Source organism: Peromyscus leucopus, chromosome 3 (genome assembly GCF_004664715.2).
Source record: "Peromyscus leucopus breed LL Stock chromosome 3, UCI_PerLeu_2.1, whole genome shotgun sequence".
Lineage (NCBI taxonomy): Eukaryota > Metazoa > Chordata > Mammalia > Rodentia > Cricetidae > Peromyscus > Peromyscus leucopus.
In genome coordinates this window covers 66155039-66180597 of record NC_051065.1, presented here as the reverse complement: position 1 = coordinate 66180597, position 25559 = coordinate 66155039, and the positions used below count along the sequence as shown (strand labels likewise).

The 25559-nt window shown below is 43.5% G+C and overlaps 1 protein-coding gene across 1 annotated transcript in view; it reads right to left on the bottom strand.

Annotated features, from left to right (window-relative positions):
- Positions 1–9610: 9610 nt before the first annotated feature.
- Ube3c (ubiquitin protein ligase E3C) overlaps positions 9611–25559 on the bottom strand; it is a 111986-nt gene continuing 96037 nt past the window's right edge. The window contains exon 23 of the mRNA XM_028864189.2: positions 9611–11214. Within this exon, the coding sequence (XP_028720022.1) occupies positions 11044–11214 (171 nt within the window). The 3' untranslated portion in view covers positions 9611–11043. The remainder of the gene's footprint in view (positions 11215–25559) is intronic.

Below are 25559 nucleotides of genomic sequence, written 5' to 3'. Positions count from 1 at the left end.
TCTGACCTGCAGGGATACATGCAGGCAGAACACTGAGTACATAATAAATAAATAAATCTTAAAAAAAAAAAAAAGACAAAAAAAAAAAAGACATAAACATGGTGGTGCATGCCTTTGTTTGTTTTTGTTTTTTTGAGACAAGATTTCTCTGTGTAGACCTGGCTGTCCTGAAACTCACAAGGATCTGCCTACCTCTGCTTCCAGAGTGCTGGTATTAAAGGCGTGCACCACCACCACCACCACTACCACCACCACCACCACCACCGCCTGGCTAATCCAAAAAAAAAAAAAATAATAATAATAATAATTAAAGGGCTGCCAAGTATGTATATGGATACTTTGTTTGCATATACGTCCATATACCAGAAGATGGCACCCAACAGTTGTGAGCTGCCATGTGGGTGTTGGGAACTGAATTCAGGACCTTCCAAAGAGCCATGAATACTCTTAACTACTGAGCCATCACTCCAGTCCTAAGACCCTGTCTTTTTTTTTTTTTTTTTTAAGATTTATTTATTTATTATGTACACAGAAGAGGGCACCAGATCTCATTAAAGATGGTTGTCGTGAGCCACCATGTGGTTGCTGGGAATTGAACTCAGGACCTCTGGAAGAGCAGTCAGTGCTCTTAACCTCTGAGCCATCTCTGCAGCCCTAAGACCCTGTCTTAAAACAAAACAAAATTTAAGGATGAGATGGTGAGATGGCTCACTGCTGAAGGTGCTGGCCACAGGGACTGGCGGCCGGGGTTGGGTCCCTGGAGCCCACATGGTGGAAGGAGAGCGCTGTCTCCATAAGTCGTCCTTTGACCTCCACAGGTACAACACCTTCCCTTGTCCCCACAAGTCAACATAAATCAGTTCAAAATAAAAAGTCAATAATTTTTGCGTTTGGTATGTTTACACGATTGCACAAACAGCATCACTACCCAATTGCAGTCACTTCCTGACATGTTGTCACTCCTGGTCACTCTCCCCCAGCCCTGAAACCTCCTAGCCACATCAAGCCCCCTACCTTCATCATCTCCATGTGTCTGCCACCCTGCACATCTCACTGAAGGATTTGTTGGCTGGCACTATTGCTTTCTACTCGGTGCTATCCTCATGGCTCACCTGGGTGCAACCCTTGGCTAATGTGACGAAGGCTGAGGATACCGGTGTGCTATCATGTGTGGACACAGGTTCCCACATCTTGCCTAAGTGGAACTGCTGGCCAGGAAAGCTGCTCTGGCAGTACTTTTAGGCACCAGAAAAGGAGGGCTTGCATTCCTACCATCTGGTGGTCACCTCGTGATGGAGAGATACAAGGGGGACAAGTCTGCTCAGCCTGTAACTAGATTAAAATGCCATGACTTGTCAGCTGCTGCCAGCAGTAGCTGGTAGGGGGCTGCAGGGACCTCTTGTTTTGTTTTGTTTTTTTCCAAGACAGAGTTTCTCTGTGTAACACTTCTGGAACTTTCTTTATAGACCAGACTGGCCTCAAACTCACAGAGATCCATCTGCTTCCCAAATGCTGGGATTAAATGTGTGAACCACCACGGCCCAGCAGCCGGGACCTCTTTTGGAGAGTGGGTATTGTGCCTTTCCGGCTGCAGACTTTCATTGGCCACTAGGTGGCGCACGCTCCTTGTTGAGGCTGAGCCTGAATGACCTTGGCCACTAGGTGGTACCATCTCCCTGTTTAGACAGCCCTTGCAAGTGGCAGTTGGTTTAGGAAGGACCCCTGTGGCATGCAACCACTTCCTGCATTCATCAGTGCAGGCCAGCACCAGAGGCACGCTCTTGGGGCTGGGTAGAAAACAGCACCATCAGTGAGAATAAGAACACATGTAGGTCTTAACTTGAAATGAGCTCAACAAAGCCTTTCCTTAAACCTAGTGTGTAGTTGTGTATGTGCAGGTGTGCGTGTGCCATGATTAGCACATGGAGGTCAGAGAACATTCTCAGAAGTTGATTCTCTTCTGCCACCTTGTGGGATCCAGGAATCCAACTCAGGTGGGAAGATCTGCACACAGACAGCACCTGAGCCATTTAGAAGGCCCAGCAAAGCCTTTCTTCTTTGAGCAGATCCATCACTCACCAAATATTTCTGAGCACCTACAGTGCACTAGGTATTACTCCAGGTGCTGAGAACTTGGCAATATATTAAACAGATACAGTAATGGAACAACATTTGTGGGCCCAGTTTATGTAGTGAGTTCTAGAATAGCTAGGACTAGGTATTGAGACCTTGTCTCACACATGTACACCTCAGTTCTGGATGAGACAGAAGACATCAAGAGGACTTCTCAAGCCGACTGGTGATGGCACTCACCTTTAGTCCCAGCACTTGGGAAGCAAAGGCAGGTGAATAGCCTGGTCTACTGAGCAAGTTCCAGGACAGCCAAAGCTACACAGAGAAATCCTGTCTCACGGGGAGAGGACTTCCCAGGGTAGATGGGGGCAAAGGCAGGGCACAGAACCCTTTGCCTCTTGCAGTCCTAGGTTAGGAGACAGGAGATGGCAGGGAACAGGGCCCTCAAGGTGGTTAAAGCATAGTAACATAATGATCTGGAACTGAAGAATGTGATGGTGAAGACTGGAGTGTGACTCTGGATTAGTGGAGTACAACTTTGTTTGTGAGGATGTTTCAGGAGCCAGTTAGATGCAGGGCTCTGACCCGTGAATGGATTAATACTTGGATGGACTCCTAACATTATTGAGAATGGGGAAAATGAGGTGGGGTCCAGTTCAAGGAAGCAGTCATTGGGAGCATGTCCTTGGGGGCAATCCTGTCCTGGCCCCTTGCTGCCATTCCTGGGATGAGTTCTTCATGGCTGTATATTCTACAATGATGGTCTGCTCACATGCATGGGGCAAGTGATCATAAACTGAACTCTTCAAAAACAGGAGCCAAACCAAATCCTTCTTCCCTTTGATTCTGGCAGGGATTTGGTCACAGCAATGAGAAAGGGAACTTAGATGGAAGGCAAAGATGGCCCAAGGATGAGCAGCTGCCTCGAAAACCAGGAGGGCTGGGCAGGCATCCGTGTTTGCTGGCAGGGTGCAGCTCAGGCCACGACGTGAGAGCCTGCACCCTGCTAACCTCCAGGACCCTGGAGGGTATCTGAGCTGGGAGGTGACTGACAACAACCTATTCTAGTCCTTCAGTTTGGGACACTTTGCAGCTCTACCTTAGAATGTTGTAGCAGTGACTTTTTTTTTTTTCTTTCTTTTTAAGATGTAGTCTTGCCATGTTGCCCAGGTTGGGTTCAAACTTCTAGACACAAATAGTTCTGCTTCAGTCTCCCCAGAAGCTGGGATAATAGGTATGTACCATCACACCCAGCTTAGAAAGAAATATGTTTTCCAGAAATTACCTGGGTAGGGTTATCGAGGACACTGGAAACTATGAGCTGGGAAACTCTCCCTTGGACTCACCTTTTCTTTTTGGCTCCTTTGCTTTGCTCCAGGCCAAATGGACAATTCCAAGCTTGGGACCAAACTTTCAGATCCCAGGTGCCACTTGCTTTGATTTTCAGATGAAGTTTAAGGCCACCTCATACCATAGCAGGAAATACTTGGGGGCCTGAATGGTGTCCACCTATGGGACCCCACATCTTAAGCCCAATAAAGGAGGCTTTGTTTGGTGGAAGGATCTTTGTATATGTAACTGAAGACCTTGAGATGAGATAATTCTGGATTATAATTTTGTGGGAGGGCTAATTCTAGTAGATGCCTATTTTCTTAAGAGAGGCCAGGCATGGAGGTGCATGTTTATGGGAAGAAAAGGCAGGTGAAGGAGGAGGTCACACACACACACACACACACACACACACACACACACCCCACACTGACAGAGGCCGTGGAGGCAGGTATTGGGGTGACGTGGCCTCAAGTCAAGGGATACAGTACCTACTAGAAGCTAACAAAATGTGGACTCTTTCCAGCGTCACAGAGGGAGTGTAGCCCACAGACACCTAAGCCTCACATTTGTCTCTAAAAGCATGAGAGAATAGCTTTTTTTGCTTTCTTTCTTTTGAGACAGACTCTCATATAGCTTAGGCTAACTTTGAACTCACTCTGTGGCTGAGCATGGCCTAGTGACTTCTGGTGTGTTGGCCTCTAGCACCAGGTCTACTTGGTGCATTATACTATGGTCTTCTGTTTGCCCAGCCTGGCGGGTTGGTATGGATCAGGCAGGTGGGGCAGGAGCTCTTTTCTGAGGAGGCTCACACCATTATTAGATTTAAACTTCCTGGATGATGGACATTTGTCAGTCACTGATCAGCTGAGGATTATCAATTCTATAGGCCCTGCCACCCATGACATCTGGAAGTAGTCAGGTGATGTATGTCCAGACCTGGGGAGTCATCTATGAACCACAATGTGTATTACCCTTTTAAGAATGAATGAATGATCCAAGCGTCCCTGCATAAGCCCTAGGTTTCAAACAGCTAACTCATGCAATGAGCACAGGACCTGGTACCACTGCCTAGATGCCTCCCAAACAGATCAAGCCAATCGACTGTCTCACCTATTCAGAGGGCCTGATCCAGTTGGGGGCCCCTCAGTCTTTGGTTCATAGTTCATGTGTTTCCATCCGTTTGGCTATTTGTCCCTGTGCTTTATCCAACCTTGGTTTCAACAATTCTCGCTCATATAAACCCTCCTCTTTCTCGCTAATTAGACTCCCAGAGCTCCACTCAGGGCCTAGCCGTGGATCTCTGCATCCAGATTCCTCAGTCCTTGGATGGGGTTTCTGGCACGACTATTAGGGTGTTTGGTCATCCCATCACCAGAGTATGTCAGTTCCGGCTGTCTCTCAACCATTGCCAGCAGTCTATTGTGGGGGTATCTTTGTGGATTTCTGTGGGCTTGGCTCAGTCTGGGAGGAGGGGACTGGACCTGCCTGGACTGAATCTACCAGGTTGATCTCAGTCCTCGGGGGAGGCTTTGCCCTGGAGGAGGTGGGGAAGGGGGGGGGGTGGGCTCGGGGGAAAGGGAGGGGGCAGGAGGGGGAGAACAAGGGAATCCGTGGCTGATATGTAGAACTGAATGGTATTGTAAAACAAAATAAAAGGAAAAAAAAGAATGAATGAATGAATAAATAAATAAACAAATGGGGGCTGGAAGGATGGCTCAGTGGTTAAAGAGCACTGGCTGATCCTCTAAAGGTCCTGAGTTCAATTCCCAGCAACCACATGGTGGCTCACAACCATCTATAATTGTTGCGGGCCGCAGGAATATATCATAAGAACTCAGCTGGTTATGGCAAAGTCACTACCTGGAGGAATCAGGGAAATCCTCCAGAGGAAGCCAAATCCCAAGGAGTTTTTGGTGTTACTTGGCTTGTTATATATCAGCTGTATTCTGTTATGAAAATCATGTGTGCCTTCACAGCTTTCCCAATTGACTTTTCCCTAAAAAGGGCTAACAGTATAGACTGATCACTCTCTGGACATACACATTCCAGGTATTTGGAGAACAGCCTCAGGAAAGGCTTTCTCTGGAATCAGATTATCTCCCTTGGCCACTTTCAAGGACTACAGGAAACACCACCCAGGTGGGCGCCCATTGTTAGTCCTAGGTGGACTAACAATGATAACAGCCCACATGCAAGTCTCCTGACTTACGGTAAATTCCACAAGGAGACACCGCCTAGGAGAGGTGGACGTTAAGTAATAGCTTTACACAATTTAGCTCGGACCCTCCCTTTATATACCGGGACTTCCAGGGCACAAAAAAAGAGAAGAGAAAAGAGAATGGAAGAACTAGATGGGTAAGAACTTGAGAGGAACGAACTGAGATGGGGAAGAACTAGATTGAAGAGCTAAAAGAGAGGACTAGAGGAACGAGATGGAAGATGAGGAAGAGCCAGATGGGGAAGAACAAGATGAGGAAGAGCCAGATGAGAGAGAAGGAGACGGGAGAGGAGCTGATAGGGGAAAGAACTAGATAGATGAGAACCTAGAAGGGACAGAACTAGATGAAGGAATTAAGATAGAACTTAGAGGGGATCACAGACAAGTGTAGAGAGAAATCAGGCTAAAGATGACCTAAATATGAGAGCAGAATATAAGCTTATAACTGTCACAGAATAATAAAGTATATGGACTAAGGAGTTTCGTGTACATAGATTCATTTCATTTCATCAAAGATTAATTATCAGCTGGTTGATAGATCTTTCCGCGGACCCTGGAAAGGAGACTATTAGGGGCTGGACCCCAATAGTCCCCAACATATAATGAGATCTGGTGCCCTCTTCTGGCCTGCAGGTAGACCACCTTAAATAATTAAACCTTAAAAAATTTTTGAAAAACAAACAAATAAAAAAACAAAAACAGGTGCTGGGAGGTGGTGGTGCATGCCTTTAATCCAAGCACATGGAAATTTCAAGGTCAGCCTGGTCTACAGAATGAGTTCCAGGATAGCCAGAACTGCTGTTACACAGAATAATCCTGTCTCAAAACAAAACAAAACAACAAAAAACAGAACAAAAACAGGCAAGATGGCTTAGTGGGTAAATACACTTGCTGCCAAGCCTGACAACCTAAATTCAATCTCTGGGACCTCCATAGTAGAGGACTGATTTCTGCAAGTTGTCCTCTGACCTCCACACATGGTTGTGGCACATGTGCTCACACACTTATACAGAAAATAAATGAGCAGAATGACAAAAATACTCAGGCATGGTAGTTACACGTATATACACAGCTCATGAGATGCTAAGGTAGGAGGATTGTGAGTCTGGGGCCAGCCGGGCTACACAGTGGAACTTTCAAATTAGAAAGGGCTGGAGGTATAGATAGCTCAACGGTAGAATTTGGGGCAACCTAAATCTGTGTCCCCAGGCTATGGTCACTCAAAATGGCTCCAGAATAAAGCATCTCCATATTTCCTTTAGGATAAGATCTGTTTTGTTTGTACCAACAATCTCATTCCTAAGGCCTTAGACATTCCTCTGGCCAGGATGTGGCTGGTGTGGTCTACCCTGCTCAGACTTTCTCTTCATCAAGGCCCTGCTGTCTTCTCTTTGCACATGTCAGAGCAGCAGATCAGCCCTTCAGGAGCTTTCCTCCAGTTGCAGCTCGGCTAATGCACAGGAGGCCTTGCTTTCAGCCTGAGTTTTCTTTTTTCTTTGAGACATGGTTTGGGTAGGTAGCCCTAGCTAGCCTGATACTACACCATCTATACTAGTCTTGGACTTGTAGCATTTTGCTCTCAGTACCCCAGTACTGAGATGATAGGTGTGTAAAACCACACTTGACCCTCACTGTAATGTTTAACATATCTTCACTAAGTCTTCACATTTCTTGTGTTTGCTGTTTTTAAGTCGCTGAGGTACAAATACAGGTTCTCACTCATGTGAGACAGTGCTCTTCCGCTGTGGCATATCCCTGTCTCTCTGGTGAAAGCAGCATGCAGCTCTTCCTTTTACTTTATATGCAAAGGCTACTGTAGACTTACTAACTGGACTGACATCGACATGGTTGTATTTGTGGGAACAGAGACACTTAATGAGGGACATGGAGATGACTGTTAGTAGCCAGAATGATATTTATACATAAAGTTTACTATCTTATCTGGGTTCAGCCTGTGATGTTACAGTTTTCTTTTTTTAAGATTTTTTTTTATTATGGATACAGAGGAGGGAGCCAGATCTCATTACAGATGGTTGTGAGCCACCATGTGGTTGCTGGGAATTGAACTCAGGACCTCTGGAAGAGCATTCAGTGCTCTTAACCTCTGAGCTATCTCTCCAGCCCATAGTTTTCTTTTTTTTCCTTTTTCCAAGACAGGATCTGTGTAGCTCTGGTTGTCCTGGAACTTGTTCTGTAGACCAGGATGGCCTTGAACTCACAGAGATCCAACTACTTATGCCTCCAGAGTGCTGGGATTAATGGTGCTCACCATAACTGCTTGCCTCCTCTTTCTTCTTCTTCTTCTTCTTCTTCTTCTTCTTCTTCTTCTTCTTCTTCTTCTTCTTCTTCTTCTTCTTCTTCTTCTTTTCTTCTTCTCCTCCTCTTCCTCCTCCTCCTCCCTTCTTTCTTCTTCTTCCTTTTCTTCTTCTCCCTCCCCCCCCTCATCTCCCCGACAGGGTTTCTCTGTGAAGTCCTGGCAGTCCAGGGTGCTGTAGACCAGGCTGACCTCAAACTGGGATTAAAGTAATGCATCACCACCGGCCCAAAGCAAAAGTTTCTTACAGGAGTAACAAAACTGTTGATCACAGACAATCATTACAGAGTAACAATGGTACAGTAAGTTTGAAATGTTACAGCTGTTAAACCTGCAACACAGACATCCAGAGCCCACATTCACGGACTTGCTATGGAGAGCCTGCAGGAAGTGTGGCACCTATGAAGTGCGCTCAGTAGAAGTATGCTGGAACCCGGAGTCACCCAACCCTTTCTTTCTGGAACAGAGGCTTCCATGTGTTCAGTGATCTTTTGCACTGGACTTCTGGGCCCCCAGTCTGTTTAGGTCACTATCCAACACCAAAACTTGAGGCCAGCCAGGCCTGCTCAATTGCAGTGATGTTTGTGGTACCACGGGGGTCTTCTTTCTGGAGGCCTGCGGCCCTTGGGGTGGGTGGGTGATAAGCATGCCCTGGAGGTACTGACACTAGTGTACAATAGACAGTTTGTTTCCTGTAGCACATCTGGATAGATGTGAGTGAAAGAGCAGTAGGCTTTGCCCCCCACCCCAGACAGGGTTTCTTTGTGTAACAGCTCTGGTTGTTTTAAAACTCGGCTTTGTACACCAAGTTGGCCTCGAATTAACAGAGATCCGCCTGTCTCTGCCTTCTGAGTGCTGGGATTAAAGGTGTGCACCACTGCCACCCGGCTTTCTTAATTTCCATTTGAGTAATTATCAAGTTTTAAGCTTATGAACTTTTGCAAGGATTAACTCTACAACAAGCACTCTCGAGCATGCACAAACACCAGCATCTCAGTGCACTACAGCTCACGCTAGGTGATTCCACCTACCTGTGCCCACTTAGTGACAGCACACACCTGGCGCTTATGATTTGATGGGAGAACACTTATGTGGTGAGTCCACCCACAGACACCAAAGCAAAGTTCTCTGAGCATGTAAGAGCCTGTGAGAAACACCTATAATAACCAACTACCAGCCCAATGTTTAAATCTCAGAAAAAAGTCACCCCAAGTAAGCAAAATAGGACCAAACACAAAGGCATCTAACAGGTTGGGGATTTAGCTCAGTGGTAGAGCACTTGCCTAGCAAGTGCAAGGCCAGCTGGGGGAGGGGACGAGGGACAAAGGCACCTACAACAATGAGGACATGAGAATCTTCCTTTAGGGAGATTTTTTTTTCCTCAGCAATTTAATATAAGACCCATTGAGAACGGGTACCTGGTACTCCTAATGGATATTCCAGGGCTGATGCTGGCCCCAAATGGCTGAATGCAAGGGATCACAGGCTTCATGGCTTTCTATATTGCACACATATGTGACCTGTCTACTGCAGCAGAACACAACTGACCAGTGACCTGGGGTAGCACTCCAACACAATCTTGGGGGAAAAGATTTAATGTAAATATTTACCCATTAGGATGTACAAATAAATAAATAGGCTCAGAAGAGCCGACAGAAAAAAAAAAACACAAATATGTTAACTGCCAATTTATCTCCAATCTCAGATACTTCACTTCTAAAATACTAATACACAAATTAACTAATAAAAAGATAATAGGACATTCAACATAAACATCCCCAAACAAAAAATAAAATCAAGGATAAATGCTATTTCTTCCTATGTATCAAGACTACAAATAGCATTTAAACACTTTATTATTCAAATTAAGAAATTATACATTTTGTCTGATAATGGTCATTGTCTTAAAAGTGTCATTCAGTTTTCCCACATTTCAAAGTATATTGCTAATTCTGGTCACCTAACCCAACAGCACAAAGAGCCTCCAGGCGCAAAGATGCTGGACTTGGCAGAGACGCGGGGTCTGGAGTCCTCAACCAGCTCCATGTTGGTCCTTGCATGCTGGCCTCCTAGATGCTCCCCTGCTTCCTGTTTGCAGAGGCTGTGGTCACCTGGCAACAAGTTGGACCCTGAAAAAAGTGCCTAAGTGAGAATCACCTGGCCTGATGTTCTTCCCTGACACACACTCCAGGGACGCTGTCTTCTTATCAAAGCACCAGCAGGAAGCAGAGGTGCTAAGGCCTGGCAAGTCCCCCTGAAGATGCCTAAGATGATGGGCAGTACTGCCGGGCCAGGAGGGCGCGTGGATCACGGAGAGACGCAGCCCGCCACTTTGGTTCAAATGACTTTAATAAAAGCTGCAGTGCTCACATCCCCCAGTCGCCAACTCACTGTAGGTGACACAGTACCTCAGGAAGTGCAGGGACCCTCCTCCTCCGCCTCCCCGGAAAGCTCTCCAGGTACAGAGCAGAGACAGGAAAAGAGCAATGAAGGCAGCAGCCACCTCACACCCACACAGCCATGTCCAAACCTCATGATGCAGGTCAGTAGGAGTCTGAAGACAAGCATGCGAGTCCCACCTGGGGGACATGGCTTACAAAGCACAAATAAAATAATACTAGCGTTATCCATTTTCCAAACCTAATCACTTTGGGAAAAGGCAGCAGGAAAAATGCCTTCAGTTTTTACAATTAGGCTTGTAAACAATCAACCACATGAGAAGCAGTGGCTCAGGGCTCTGCGTATCAGCCCCAGATTCCGTCTGCAGATATGGTGCCTGACCCAGAGGGGATATGAACTAGGTCAGCAAGGCCAAAGCTTCATCTTTGGTTAATTTCACTGAGTTACCACTAGTCTAAAACCTGTGCTCTTCTTGGCAAAAATTACTAAACCAGCCACACGGCACATAACAGTGGTTAAGTTATGTGAAAAGCAATGTCCATCTATGTAAGTGACTGTGTCACAATAAAATTATCTTAAAAAAATCAGAAAGGGAGGAATGCCAGAAAGAAGGCCTGAGGAGAGCCGCGGGTCCCGCCTGAGTGCTCTCGGGGGGTTTGGCAGGTGCTGGCTGCCTTTGGGTCAGATCAAGTTCCCTGGGCTCAACTCAGCTCAGCTCAAAGCCAGCAGCACACTCGATGGCATAAAGCAGTTTGCTTCGCAGCAGGGCTTCATCATAAAATTCTGGGAGCTTCAGCAGATTCATGCAGGTGCTGGCTGTAGGTAGCCGCTCAAGGTCCGAGCCTCCATTGTGAATGCAAAACGCAGGGTACAGCTCCTGGAAGACAGGGCACAGGACATGGTTAGAGGCCTCAGGCATAGCCTGAGCTTGCTCTGCCAGAGAGGTACTGTTGCTCTAGCATCTGCCTTTCTCAAAAGTAGTTATTCTTTCTTTTAAAAAAGGTTTAATTTTAAATTATGTATGTGCATGTACTTGTGTCTGTGCATGCTAAGTGCAGGCACCCAGAAGCCAGAGGTGTTGGCAATACTCTTGAAGCTCAGTTACGGGTGGTTGGAAACTGTTTGCCATGGGTGTTGAGAACTTAACTTGGGTCCTCTACAAGAGCAGCATGGGCTCTTAACCAACAAGCTACTTCTCTAAACCCTTGCCTTTCTTTATGATACTTTTTGTTTTTGTGTTTCAAGACAGGGTTTCTCTGTGCAACAGTCCTGACTGTCCTGGAACTTGCTCCGTAGACCAGGCTGACCTCAAACTCAGAGATCTGCCTGCTCCTGCCTCCTGAGTGCTGGGATTAAAGACGTGTGCCAGCAGCCTGGCTACCCACCCCCCTTAAAAAAGATTTAAAAAAAAATCCATTTATTTTTGTTTTATGTGTATGAGCATTTTGCCTGCATGTATGTATGTGAACCATATGTGTACCTGAGGCCTAAAGAGGTCAGAAGGGGGCATCAGATCACCAGAACTATAGTTATAGACAGTTGTAAGGTACCACGTGGGTATTCTTTAAGAACACTCATTGCTAACAACAACAACAACAACAACAAAAGGTATGGTGGCACACACCTTTAATCTCAGCACTTAGGCGGATCTCTGTGAGTTCGAGGCCAGCCTGGTCTACAGAGCGAGATCCAGGACAGGCACCAAAACCACATGTAGAAACCCTGCCTTGGAAACAAACAAACAAACAAACAAACAAGCAAATAAAAACACTCACTGATCTTAACCAGTGAGTCATTTCTACAGGCCCTGGTCCACATCTATCAAATACGGAGGAAACTAAAGCAGGACTAGGACTGGATTATGAGCTGATGTCAGGTCATGCTACAGAGAAGAAGGGAAGGGGGGGGGCAGAGAACGTGCATACTGAAGAGGGAGAAAACTTACAGGAGAGGGCAGGGGTCAGGTGGACACTTCAAATGAGCTGCGGTATACACACTGAATTTAGAAGCCATGCAGATGTGTCAACAACACACATCAACAGGAAACATGATAGAAATGGGAGCAAAGTGCAATGTCTACACAGACAGCAAGTAACTATTCACTGGAGGTGAGCCACATAGCCAGCATGATTTCAAGTCATTAAAAAAACTGAAATTGAGCTGAGCAGTGGTGGTAGCACATGCTTCTAATACCAGCACTTGGGAGGCAGAGCCAGGAGGATCTCTGTGAACTCAAGGCCAGCCTGGTCTACACACAGTGAGTTCCAGGACAGCCAAGGCTACAAAGAGAAACTCTGTCTTGAAGAAAAATAAAAAACAACAAAAATTACACTGAATTAATGTGTGTGCACATGCAAACACACCATGACATGCATATGAAGGTCAGAAGACAACTTGCAGGAATTAGTTCCTGCTTTCAATTATGTGGGATCTAGGAATCAAACTCAGGTCATCAGGCTTGGTGGCAGGTACCTGCTTGAGCCATCTCACCAGCCCCACAAATTTTTTATTTTGCTTTGAACTGGCAAGACCAATCTGCACGTGTGTGATGAAGGACAAGAGTGGATGGCTTCCAGGTATTAATGACCAATACATGGTCCCTTCAGAGATGGTACTCAATGAAAGGGATAGCTCTGAGAACTTGAGCTTTTTTCGTACAAATCATTTCTGGGTGTAACCTAACAGCTGACCAGAAAAGTTCTTTCTAGAAACTTTCAGTTGGTGATAAAATGATATATACTTAAAAAAAAAATTATTTATTATGCATACAATGTTCTGCCTGCATGCCAGAATAGGGCGCTAGATCTCATTATAAATGGTTGTAAGCCATCATGTAGTTGCTGGGAATTGAACTCAGGACCTCTGGAAGAGCAGCCAGTGCTCTTAACCACTGAGCCATCTCTCAGCCCAAGATATGTACTTTGAACATGGTCATAGTCACAGGTGGCTACTAGCATCAGTTAGAGGTGACTCAAGTGCTAGACCCAGCACAGGGACGAGTCTCCCACCTTGCCTACAAACAGATCTGAGGAAATGGTTACATCTGTGCAGTGCTGCTGCCGAAAAGGGAAAATTCAAACCTAAAAACTGAGCAAATCTGTTGTTTCTAATGTCTCCCATTTTATCATGTTACAGACAGGAACATAAAGATGAGCCAAGAGCATGCAGCTTGTTTATAGCAGTATTAAGTACATGCTAACAGGTATATGGACAGGATGGTGCCAATGAATGCTATTTAAAGACGTGACTGTGCATGCTGGTTATTATTATTTTTAAAGATTCATTTATTTTTATCTTAAATGCATGAATGTTTGCCTGCCTGCATGTATATGTACCAAATGCATATGTGGTACCCACAGAGGCCAAAGGGAGTCGGATCCTCTGGAACTGGAGTTAAACGATGGCTGTGAGGTATTACGTGAGTGTTGGGAACAGAAACCAGGTCCTTTGAGTCATCTTTCCAGCTCCATGTTGGTTATTTATTTATTTATTTACTTATTGATTGATTGATTGATTGACTTTTTTGAGACAGGGTTTCTCTGTGTAGCTTTGCGCCTTTCCTGGATCTTGCTCTGTAGACCAGGCTGGCCTTGAACTCACATATATCCGCCTGGCTCTGCCTCCCAAGTGCTGGGATTAAAGGCGTGCACCACCACCGCTGGCAGTTATTTTACTATTATTATTACTTTGGTTTTTCCAGACAGGGTTTTTCTGTGTAGTCCTGGCTGTCCTGGAACTCACTCTGTAAATCAGGTTGGCCTCTAGCTCAAAGAGATCCGCCTGCCTCTGCCTCCTGAGTCTTGGGATTAAAGGCGTGGCCACCATTGCCAGGTGGTTATTTTTAATGTACAACACAGAAGCCCTCATTTGTATGTGCAGGTACCCAGACTCTTTAGGTGTGTCCACAGACATTTAATACAAAGAAGAAAGTATGTTTTCTTCTCTCATTCTGTATCAGCACGTCATAGCCACTACTCTGTGCCTTTTTTTTTTTTTTTTTTGTTACCATGTCTTACACTGAGTAGCACAGTGTTCCCACTGCATAGGAGCACACAAACTGCTGAGAGGCACACATGCAGTTTCAACACTGCATAAATAACAAGACCGTGAAAACTACTTGTTTGCTTGAGACTCATTTGTATATTCTGGGCTGACCCTGAACTATGTAGTAAAGGATGACTTAATTCCTGCTTCTCCTGCCTCTACCACCCAGGAGCTAGGATGGATGACAGGTGTATCTCTACATTTAGCAAGAATTGTGTGATTAAGTTCACAATTATACTTGTCTGTAGGCTAAATATATCTGTCAGATGCTGATGGTAACTGCAGACCAGTACATGAGATCTAAAGAAAGAAAGTGAAGATAGTACAAGTAACTAACAGCGACACCTCATTTTTACCCATGAGCACCATCAGGTACCATCTCATACCTGAGATGTGACTGTGCTCTTCTCCAACACAGAACAAAGTAGAGACTGCCCTGAACTGGCTTACTCTCTCAACTAACTGGTACAGATTTCAGATGCCTACCTAGCTCACCCGTCATGGCAATTGTCAACAAGATGAGGCCCTGGGGAGCAAAATGGTACCTGTACATATGGCTGGTGACTGGGTTTTGGAGGTCTACTTTTCAGGTGCTGTGTCTGGAATGAAGGCAAATTATTTAAGGTCACATGATGGGACACTATGATGTTCACTGAAAGTATTTCAAGCTGTGCCTGTCATCCTGTCATCCCAGTACTTGAAAAGCCTTAGCCTTCTGTGCTAAGTTTTATGTCAACTGACACAAAGCTAGAGTCAGCAGAGAGGAGGGAGCCTCGGTTGAGGAAAAAGTCTCCATAAAATCAGATTGTTCTTAATCTGTGGGTTACGACCCATTCACAGGGGTCACCTAAGAACACTGGAAACATATTTACATTATGGTTCATAAAGTAGTGTTGCATGAATCCTAAATGGTCTTATAGCCAAAAGGCTCTCTTGAGTTCCTGTCTTCTGAGGCCTCATATGCCTTTCTCCGTCTAGCCATTTCACTTCCTATCTCATCCTTCTTAGTGCTAGGATTAATGGTGTGTGTGCTTTTCAAATACTGGGGTTAAGGATGTGTGCCACCACTTTCTGGCTCTGTTTCTCTCCTAGACTGGATCAATCTCATGTAGCCCAGCGTGGCCTTGAACTCAGAGAGATTCAGATGGAATCTCTGCCTCCAGAGTGCTAGGATTAAAGGTGTGTGACACCATTGCCTGACCTCTATGTTTAACTCTGTGGCTCTGATCTTCAGGCAAACTTTATTTCTTAGATAATTCTGTCCAAAAGTCACAATTATATGCCATTCGGATGGTATTAATGAATTTTACGAAAACTCTTAACATAAGTTACTGACTCTTAGTATGCAGAAAGAGTTGTTTTACACACTGAAACTGCTTAATTTATCCCTGATGAGTTAGAATTAACTTTATTTATTCAGTTACAAGAAATAATCAGGAATAGGAATCATTCCTTATATATAACACACAACTGATCCCATATGGGTCTGCCAGGCTCTCTAGCGCAAGGTAATGACGAGATTGATCAACTATTGATAGGAGATGTGTTGGAGGCCTCAGAATTTCATAAAAAACATCATGTCAATAGTAAGGGTTTGAAAAAGAATTTGTCCATAACCTGGCAACAAGTCAAGGAAATTCTAAGTAAATGTCCTACTTGCTCTTTTCTTTTTAATTTTTTTATGTTTTATTTTTTTCCTCCGAGACAGGATTTCCCTGTGTAGTTTTGGTGCCTGTCCTGGATCTTGCTCTGTAGACCAGGCTGGCCTCGAACTCAGAGATCTGCCTGGCTCTGCCTCCCAAGTGCGGAAATTAAAGGTGTACACCACCACTGCATGGCCTACTTGCTCTTTATACAATCAAACTCCACTACCTGCAGGAAGTAACCCAAAGAGTACTCAAAGGAATGAAATATGACAGATGGATGTGTTTTATTTTGTAGAATTTGGAAAATTAAAATATGACACCATACTACTGATACCCATTCAGGATTTCAATGGGCAACTGCTCTGAGTTCTGAAAAGGCTGATTCTGTAATCACGCATTTGCTGGAAGTTATGGCCATCATGGGTATACCTGTACAAATTAAGACTGACAATGCTCCAAGCATATGTCTCTGGTAAAATGAAACAGTTTTATTGCTTATTACAATATAAAGCACATTACAGGTATACCACACAATCCTACAGGCCAAAGATCAAACAGAACTCTAAAGGATATGATAAATAAACAGTAAGGAGTAACAAAACCCCCTAGAAATAGATTTTATAATGCTTTATTAACTTTGAATTTTTTTCAATGCTAATGAGAAAGGAACAACAGCTGTGAGAGACATTGGATGATAGAAAAAACTACAGAATTAAAACAGCCTATATACTTTAAGGATGTGTTGACCTCAGAATGGAAACCAGGATATGTGTTACTTTGGGGACGAGGTTTTGCTTTTGTTTTTACAGGAGAAGAAAAGTTATGGATACTATCAAATTTGATAAAGGTTTGATTTGAACAAGAGAGATCTCTTAATTAGAAGAGGTGAAAGTTCATCAACCAGTGTGACCATTCAATTTAAATTAACTTATATGACTAACAAATGCTTTTCATTTGATCAGATATAACTTGCCAAAAGGGAACCTCCTCAAAGTTAGGGTTGGGGAAGGGTTTTGTTTTTGTCTTTCAGGACAATGAAGGCTAAGGAATCTGAAGAACACTGGACAAATCATCCAGAAAAAACGTTGCATGAAAAAAATTTTCTGCAGTGAACCATGACCATGCCTTACAGCGACCTTTGAAGTCTCCAAAAGGATGATGGGGCCCAACAATGACGATTCTATCAGGATAATAATGCCATTAAGCTAACAAACACCACCCAGAGATCAGTTTTGGACTACAAACTACTTAGGACAATTTCAAGACGGCTAGCTGAGATAATCCAATCTCACAGACTATTCTATCCAGGAATTGAGACAAACCCTGCATTTTCCCATTATGCAGAGACTGGATATCAAATAATACAGCTACCTCTCCCAGGACTTAACAATTAACCCAAAATTTTTCTTTTCAGGATCCCCTAAAGGTGCCTTTGCCCCCCAGACAGCAGAAAGTAATTTTAAGAACACATCGCCCATATTCCCAAGAGATGTGGTGGGTGGTTTTTGGTCATTCAATGAATTGTGGATATTTGTCATTGTTTTGGTGGATATTTGTCATTACAAGTTGTCATTGGTAATGGTCAGGAAAAAAGCTGAACAAAGGAAATTAGATTCAGGTCGGTCTCTCTCTCTCTCTCTCTCTCTCTCTCTCTCTCTCTCTCTCTCTCTCTCTCTCTCTCTCTCTAAGACAGGGTTTCTCTGTAGTTTTGGAGCTTGTCCTGGAACTTGCTCTGTAGATCAGGCTGGTCTCAAACTCACAGAGATCTGTCTGGCTCTGCCTTCTGAGTGCTGGAATTAAAGACATATACCACCACCACCACCACCACCCTGGCTTAGATTCAGGGTTCTTGTTTAGAAAAAAAAAAAGAAAAAGAAAAAGAAAAAAAGAGGATATAGATATGATAAGCTAAATGGTAGATTATTGAACCTACTCTGGAAAAAAAAAAGAGATATATAGAATGATAGGATAAAAAGGATAAATTACTGAATCTACTCTGAAAAGAAAAAAGGGGCCAGGTGGTGGTGGTGGGGCACACCTTTAATCCTAGCACTCGGGAGTCAGAGCCAGGCGGATCTCTGTGAGTTTGAGGCCAGCCTGGTCTCCAAAGTGAGTTCCAGGAAAGGCGCAAAGCTACACAGAGAAACCCTGTCTCTCGAAAAACAAAAACAAAAACAAAAACAAAGGGCGAATATGAATATAAGATAAAAAAAAGGTAGATTATTGAATCTACTTTTAAAAAGCAACTACTAGCTTTGAATATTTTACATTGGATTGGATTTTTGTATATCGTATACAAATTGTGTATAGATACAAAGTTGATATTTTTTTTGTTGGAACATACTGTACATATATTTCTACTCTTGTTCAAGGTATTGCACCTACACAGCTCACTTAACAATGTAATACAATTTGCTAGTCCTTGAAAGTTATTATTACAAACTAATTAGGATATAAACAAATGCAGGGTTGGGGGATTTTGCTCAGTGGTAGAGAGCTTGCCTAGCCCTGGGTTTAGTTCTCAGCTCCAGAAAAAAACCAAAACCAAAACCAAAACCAAACAAACAAACAAAGAGACAAACAAACAATAGTTCAGATTCCCAGAACCCATGTTTGAACTAGGGAGATGGCTCAGAGGTTAAGAGCAACCACATGATGGCTCACAAACATCTGTAGTGAGATCTGGTGCCCTCTTCTGGTCTGTAGGCATACATGCAGGTAGAACACTATATATATATATATATATATATATATATATATATATATAATTAAAAAAAAAAAAAGAAAAAAAAAGAAATGCAGGTTAGTTGATAGTCACCTATTACAATGGAACATGTCAGGTTAGGTATGTTTTCAAGGTCAAAGAGATATATTTAAAATAGACAAGTTGTCTTCAAACACTTCAGAGAGCTACAGAATATGGCATTTAAGATGTTTTAGCCGGGCAGTGGTGGCACATGCCTTTAATCCCAGCACTTGGGAGGTAGAGCCAGGTGGATCTCTGTGAGTTCAAGGCCAGCCTGGTCTACAAAGTGAGTTCCAGGAAAGGTGCAAAGCTACACAGAGAAACCCTGTCTCAAAACAAAAACAAAAACAAAAACAAACAAACAACAACAAAAAAAGAAGTTCAAGATGTTTTAATAACATAGGTTCTTTTTTTAATGACAATGAGACATGTCTGCAATATTCTTCAGAGAAGATAGGCATCGAAGAAACTCCACATGGAGCTTACTTTCTTTGTGACAAATTAGCCACTGGGCAAGAAAATGCCCTTGCCTCAACTGCTGACAGTATGCTGTCCAAAACGGAAAAGCAAGACACAAAAGAAAGGACTGCTGAATTTTGCCAAGACAAAGTAGGAAGAACCTTCATAATAGCCTGCTTCACAGATAAGTATGTTAGATATGCCAGGCCTGTAAGCAGAAGATGGATGCCCCAATGCTGCAGAGAAACCTAGGGTGACTGTCCAGGCAGCCAGCTGTTTCTGTCATTTCTCACATTTTTTAGAAGTCTCTTGCCTGCACTTCCTGTTTACTTAGGTAATATTATTTCCTTCTCAGGTCTCTGAGGGAGTGGAAGACTAGTTAGTCATAGTTATAATTTTCCTTGTTAACAAATTCAGAAAAAAAAACTCACTAAAGGGGTATAAAGTGAATAACTCTGTCTCACCCCCCCCCCCCCCCCCAAAAAAAAAAAAGAAAATGAATTAGGTACAACACTTTGGACTCAACAAAATATGATAAATAATGGAGTATTTTCTCTGAATTTGTCAAATGTTAATAGACTGGATATTGTTAATGTAATTCTTGACTGTATATATTGTACATAGTTATTGTACTTATTGTATACAGTTTTTTTATATTAGTTATAACCTTTTATTATTTTAGACAAAAAAGGGGACATGTGGTGGTATTTATAATCTAAGAAATAAAGGTTGCCTGAAGATCAGAGCCAGCCACAAAGTTACGAGGTCAGGCAGTGGTGGTACACACCTTTAATCCTAGCACTCAGGAGGCAGAGATCCATCTGAATCTCTGTGAGTTCAAGACCACACTGGGCTACATGAGACTGATCCAGTCTAGGAGAGAAACAGAGCCAGGCAGTGATGGCACACATCCTTAACCCCAGTATTTGGGGAGCACACACGCCCTTAATCTTAGCAGTAGGAAGGTTGAGATAGAAGTGAAATGGCTGGGTGGAGACAGGAACTAGAGCTTTTTCAGCTGAGGACTCAGAGGCATTTAGTCTAAGGATTTGTGGAGACAGGATTGTTGAGGAGTTGGTGAGGTGAGAAGTGGCAGTGGCTTGTTTCCTCTGATCTTTTAGCATTCACCACAATATTTGGCTCTGGGTTTTTTTTTGTTTGTTTGTTTTTGTTTTTCGAGACAGGGTTTCTCTGTGTAGCTTTGCGCCTTTTCCTGAAACTCACTTGGTAGCCCAGGCTGGCCTCGAACTCACAGAGATCCGCCTGGCTCTACCTCCCGAGTGCTGGGATTAAAGACGTGCGCCACCAACGCCCGGCTTTTTTTTGTTTTTTGAGGTGGTACTTGAGATCTAAGTCAGGTCTTGGACATGCTAAGTAAGTGCCTTACACATAAACTGTATCTCCAGCCCAAGATAATGCTGAATAAAAGCAGCAGCTATGACAGTGAATGAACAAAACGTAACAGTGGCCCAAATGGGAAAGAACAGATTTTTTTTTTCTTCTACCTAACCACTGCTTCCCATTTGCTATACTGAAAACACAGATTTTGTTAGAAGGAAAAACAAATCCAACAATGTAAGAAATAGTAGTTTCCTTACAGCCATTACAGCAGAACAGAGAATAAAATTTAAACAAGATCCCCATTTTAACAGTGGCCACTGCAGGAACCAGGCCCAAGGCATAAGACACTCAGTTGTCTTGAACTGCCACTTCAGCAGACTGCTGCATGTTCCTCTTGAACTCAATGTGTTTTATGTTTTCTTCACTGAAAGAACACAACCTGAAAAGGGCCAGGTGTGGTGGTACATGTCTTTAGTCCAAGCACTTGAGAGGCTGAGCTACATAATAGAGATCCTGTCTCAAACAAACAAGACCTAGGGGTTGGGGATTTAGCTCAGTGGTAGAGCGCTTGCCTAGGAAGTGCAAGGCCCTGGGTTCGGTCCTCAGCTCTAGAAAAAAAAAAAAAAAATAAGACCTAGATGAACTATGTTTGGCATATACTGTGCTAAACCCTTATTGGGGTGAGTGTGGGGCTGCACACCTGCAAATTCCAGCACTTGGAAGGCTGAGTCAGGAGGTCTGATGGGAATCCTAGGCCAGCCTGGACAACTTGAAGTTCTGTTTCAGTGAAACAGAAGCTGGCTGACATATAGCAGCAATACCCTGTCTCAAAAACAAACCACAAACAAGAACAAAGCACTCTCTTCTTATCCCTAATTACAGCATATTGTGCCACTCTGAATCTCTCATGAGGAATAGGAAACAAAGGAGAGCCAAGCAGCATTACAGTCCATATGCAGTTCTGAGCACACAGGGGCAGCCAGCTTCTCATGCACATTAAGAAACAAAAATAAAAGCACCAAAAACTTGCTGGTTGGTGCTGGCACACGCCTTTAATCCAAGGACTAGGGAGGCAGAGGCAGAAGCAGGAGGATCTCAGTGAGTACCAGGACAGTTAAGACTGTTACACAGAGAAACCCTGTCTTGACAAAAACCAACCAAACAAACAAAAAACCAACCAACCCATCAACCAACCAACCCAAACCAAAGCAACAACAACAACAAAAAAAACAAACCTACCACCACCAAGATAGAAAGATCTGATGGCAGGGTCAGCAGTTTCTTTGTAAATGGAAGCTCTAGATACACTCCACAGTGAAACACTGTAAACACTGTGTTTTTGTTTTCTTTCTTTCTTTTATGGTTTCTGGAGACAGGGTTTTTCTGTGTAGCCCTGGCTGTCCTGGAATTCACTAAGTAGCCAGGCTGGTCTCACATTCAGAGATCTGACTGCCTCTGCCTCCTTAGTGCTGGGATTAAAGGTGTGCACCACCACTGCCAAGCAAATTCCATATTTTATTATTTCTTTCATAATGCTAATTGAGTTTCCTACCTAAGAGTCTTAAAAGTGAAAAAATGAAGTTCTTTATTGAAATTTGAGTCAAGGGCACCACTTTATACATAATTAAATACATTACAATGGAAATTTGCATTAATTCAGAGAGAAAAAAAAATCAATTTAAGGTGTGGCCTGATGGTAACTTAACAATTTTTCTACAGCATTTAATGATTTTTTTTTTTTTGGTCTGCAACAATCCCATTTATTAAACATACCAAGTTCTAATTAGCTTTAGATGATGCTTTAGCTTTAGCCGATGCTGTTCTTCTCCAATAACTGGGCACAGAGGTGTTCTGTGAGGTTCTTGCTATCTGTAGCACATTAGATCTATGCTCTTCTTCCCTCTCTGTGCTCTGGAGCACTCACTCACAGGCACCTCTGAGAAGCCACAAGGTCAATGTGCTTTTTTAACTCTGGTGTCTGACATGACAACTGTAAAAACTAATATGGAACTCTTTTCTTTTTTTGGAAGACAGGGTCTTGCTATGTATTATGGAATGGCATGGAACTACTAGTTCTGCCTCAGCTTTACAAAGTGCTGAATTACAGGCATGTGTTACCATATGGCTTTTCTTTTCATAGTTGAGTTCAGTTCAGCCTTGGTACATTCTTTACTAAACAGTTCAAGTTTTTCTTGTTTTTAAGATTTTCTACCTCATGATTCTTGTTGTTTTGTTTTTGTTTTTTTGAGACAGGGTTTCTCTGTGTAGTTTTGGTGCCTGTGCTGGATCTCGCTCTGTAGACCAGACTGGCCTCAAACTCACAGAGATCTGCCTGCCTCTGCCTCCAGCGCCACCACTGCCAGGCTTACATTGTGATTCTTGACAACATTTTTGTAGTTGTTTTTTGACACAATGTTTCTGTGTGTAACCCAGGCTGTCCTGGAACTCACTCTGAAAACCATGCTAACCTCCAATCTTGACATTTAAAAAAAAAAAAAGATTTGGGACTGGAGAGATGGCTTAGTGGCTAAGACCATCTGGCTGCTTTTCCAGAGGTCCTGAGTTCAATTCCCAGCAACCACGTGGTGGCTCACAACCACCTGTAATCAGATCTGGCACCCTCTTCCGGCCTGCAGGCAAAACATGCAGACAGAACACTATACATAATAAATAAATAATTAAAAAAGATTTATTTTAATTTTAGGTGTGTAGGTGTCTTATCTGCATTATGTTTGTGCACCACATTGCCTGGTGCCTGCAGAGGCGAGAAGACGATCCTTTGGAACTAGAGTTACACAGATGGTTGTGAGTTGTCCCAAGAGTGGCTAGTGCTCTTAACTGCTGAACCACCTCTCCAGCTCACTTGACATTATCTTTACTCTCTATTCCTGCCAATATAACTGGTTGTTTACCTTACTCAGTAACTTGGAAGATTCTCATGATTACTGGTCTACTTGTTTCATGAATACACCTTTCTTTCTTTTTATTTTCAAGAGTTTCTCTGTGTAGCCCTGGCTGTTCTGAAACTCATTCTGTAGACCAGGCTGTCCTCAAACTCAGAGATCCACCTGGCTCTGGCTCTTGAGTGCTGGGATTAAAGGCATGCGCTGAACAGATCTTTCTTATTACTCACTCACCCCAAACCCAGCAGTGGACAGCTGCTTCCTGTGAAAAACCAGCTCCTGGCAGTTGTGCAGATCCTCCTCTAATCTTTACCCAAGTACTGAGAGGCTTTATTAACCTACCACTGTCCATTTTTTAAAAAACAGCTTAAATGGCTGGGCGGTGGTGGTGCATGCCTTTAATCCCAGCACTTGGGAGGCAGAGGCAGGAGGATCTCTGTGAGTTCAAGCCTGGGATACAGAGTGAGTTCCAGGACAGGCTCCAAAGCTACACAGAGAAACACTGTCTTGAAAAAAAAAAAAAAAAAAAAAAAAAAAAAAAAAAACCAAAACCCCACCAGCTTAGTAAACTCTAATTGGCCTATTTTAGGAGTTAGCCATTACATTTATGATTCAGTAATCCAGCAATAGCTAGATTTGTGCCACTATCCCCACTACCCTCAATGGGTTCTTCCTTCTGCTTTCAGCCCTACACCTACTTTTAGAGCTGTGTCTTTAAGGGTATTATTTCATGTGGTAGAAGTCACAGCAAGATGTCAATTCTTACACTTTGTTTCATACTACAGTAATTTGCTTCTTTTAAATTTCTGAGTATCTCCAGTTCATGGTGTCCATTACCAGATGACCCTTGGCCTTCTTCCAGGTTGGGCCATCATAACCAATGCTGTCATCTGTCCCGAGGACACTTCTTGAGATCATACCCCAGAACACTCTCAAAAGAATCTGCTTATACCTATCCAAACTGTCCAGGACACATAGATGTAAAGAAACTAAAGAACATACCTAACCTAGTAAGGTAACACAGGCCCCAAATCCCAGCACTCAAGAGACCAAAGCAGCAGGACTAAAGAGTTTGAAGCCAGCCTAGGCTGAATAGTGAATTCAAGGGAAGCCGGAACTAGAGAGCCACAGAGCAGTATTGTCTGAAAATAAAACAAAAAGCAAAAATCATGCCCATGCATATCCTGTATGGAGCACACTGGATCCTTCCCTAGAAGACAAATTCTACAGGGACATTAAGGGACAAGTGACATCACTTCACCAAGCCTCAGATATCTGGAACAGGTTAAAACATGGCTGCCTAGCTCCACACAGCAGTATGAGGCAGCTGGTCCCAAGGGCCTACAAATGTCTGTTTCTAACAAGCTCTCCAATGTTGCTAGAGCTGTAGATCAAACAGTCAGACTCTAACCACAGTGTCAGTACACCATGGGCAAATGCCTCTATTGTTGATCACTGAATTGTGGTGACTTACAGGAATATCTCTATTTTAGGGAAATATGAATTACAATATCCAATTAGAGGGAAAAAGAAATGCCCTAACCTGCTTTGAAATGACTCAGAACTATGGAGTAAACATGGCCAGGTCAGTGGTTAAAGTGGGCAAAGAAAGCCTTCCAGTTTTGCCCCAGCCCATGTGTGGGGGCAGACGACAGCCTCGGGTGTTAGTTCTAGCCTTCTACCTTGTTTGAAATCAGGGTTTCTCTTTTGTTCATTAAGTATACTACTTTTTAAAATTACCTCACTCACTCACTCACTCACTCACCCACCCACTCATTCAATGAGCACAAATGTGGAAGTCTGAGGACAACAAAGTTTCTCCTTTCTCCATGTGGGTCCTAGGGGTTGAACTCAGTCTGCCAGACTTAGCAGTAGTTTAACCACTGAGTAATTCTGCTGGTTCCACATATGTAGGTATACACACACACACACACACACACACACACACACACACACACACACACACACACACACACACACACAGCCATCTTTGTTTTTGAAACAGGATCTCACCATATAACTCTGGCTGGCCTGGAAATTGACCTGCCCCTGCCTCCTCAAATACTGTGATCAAAGGTGCACA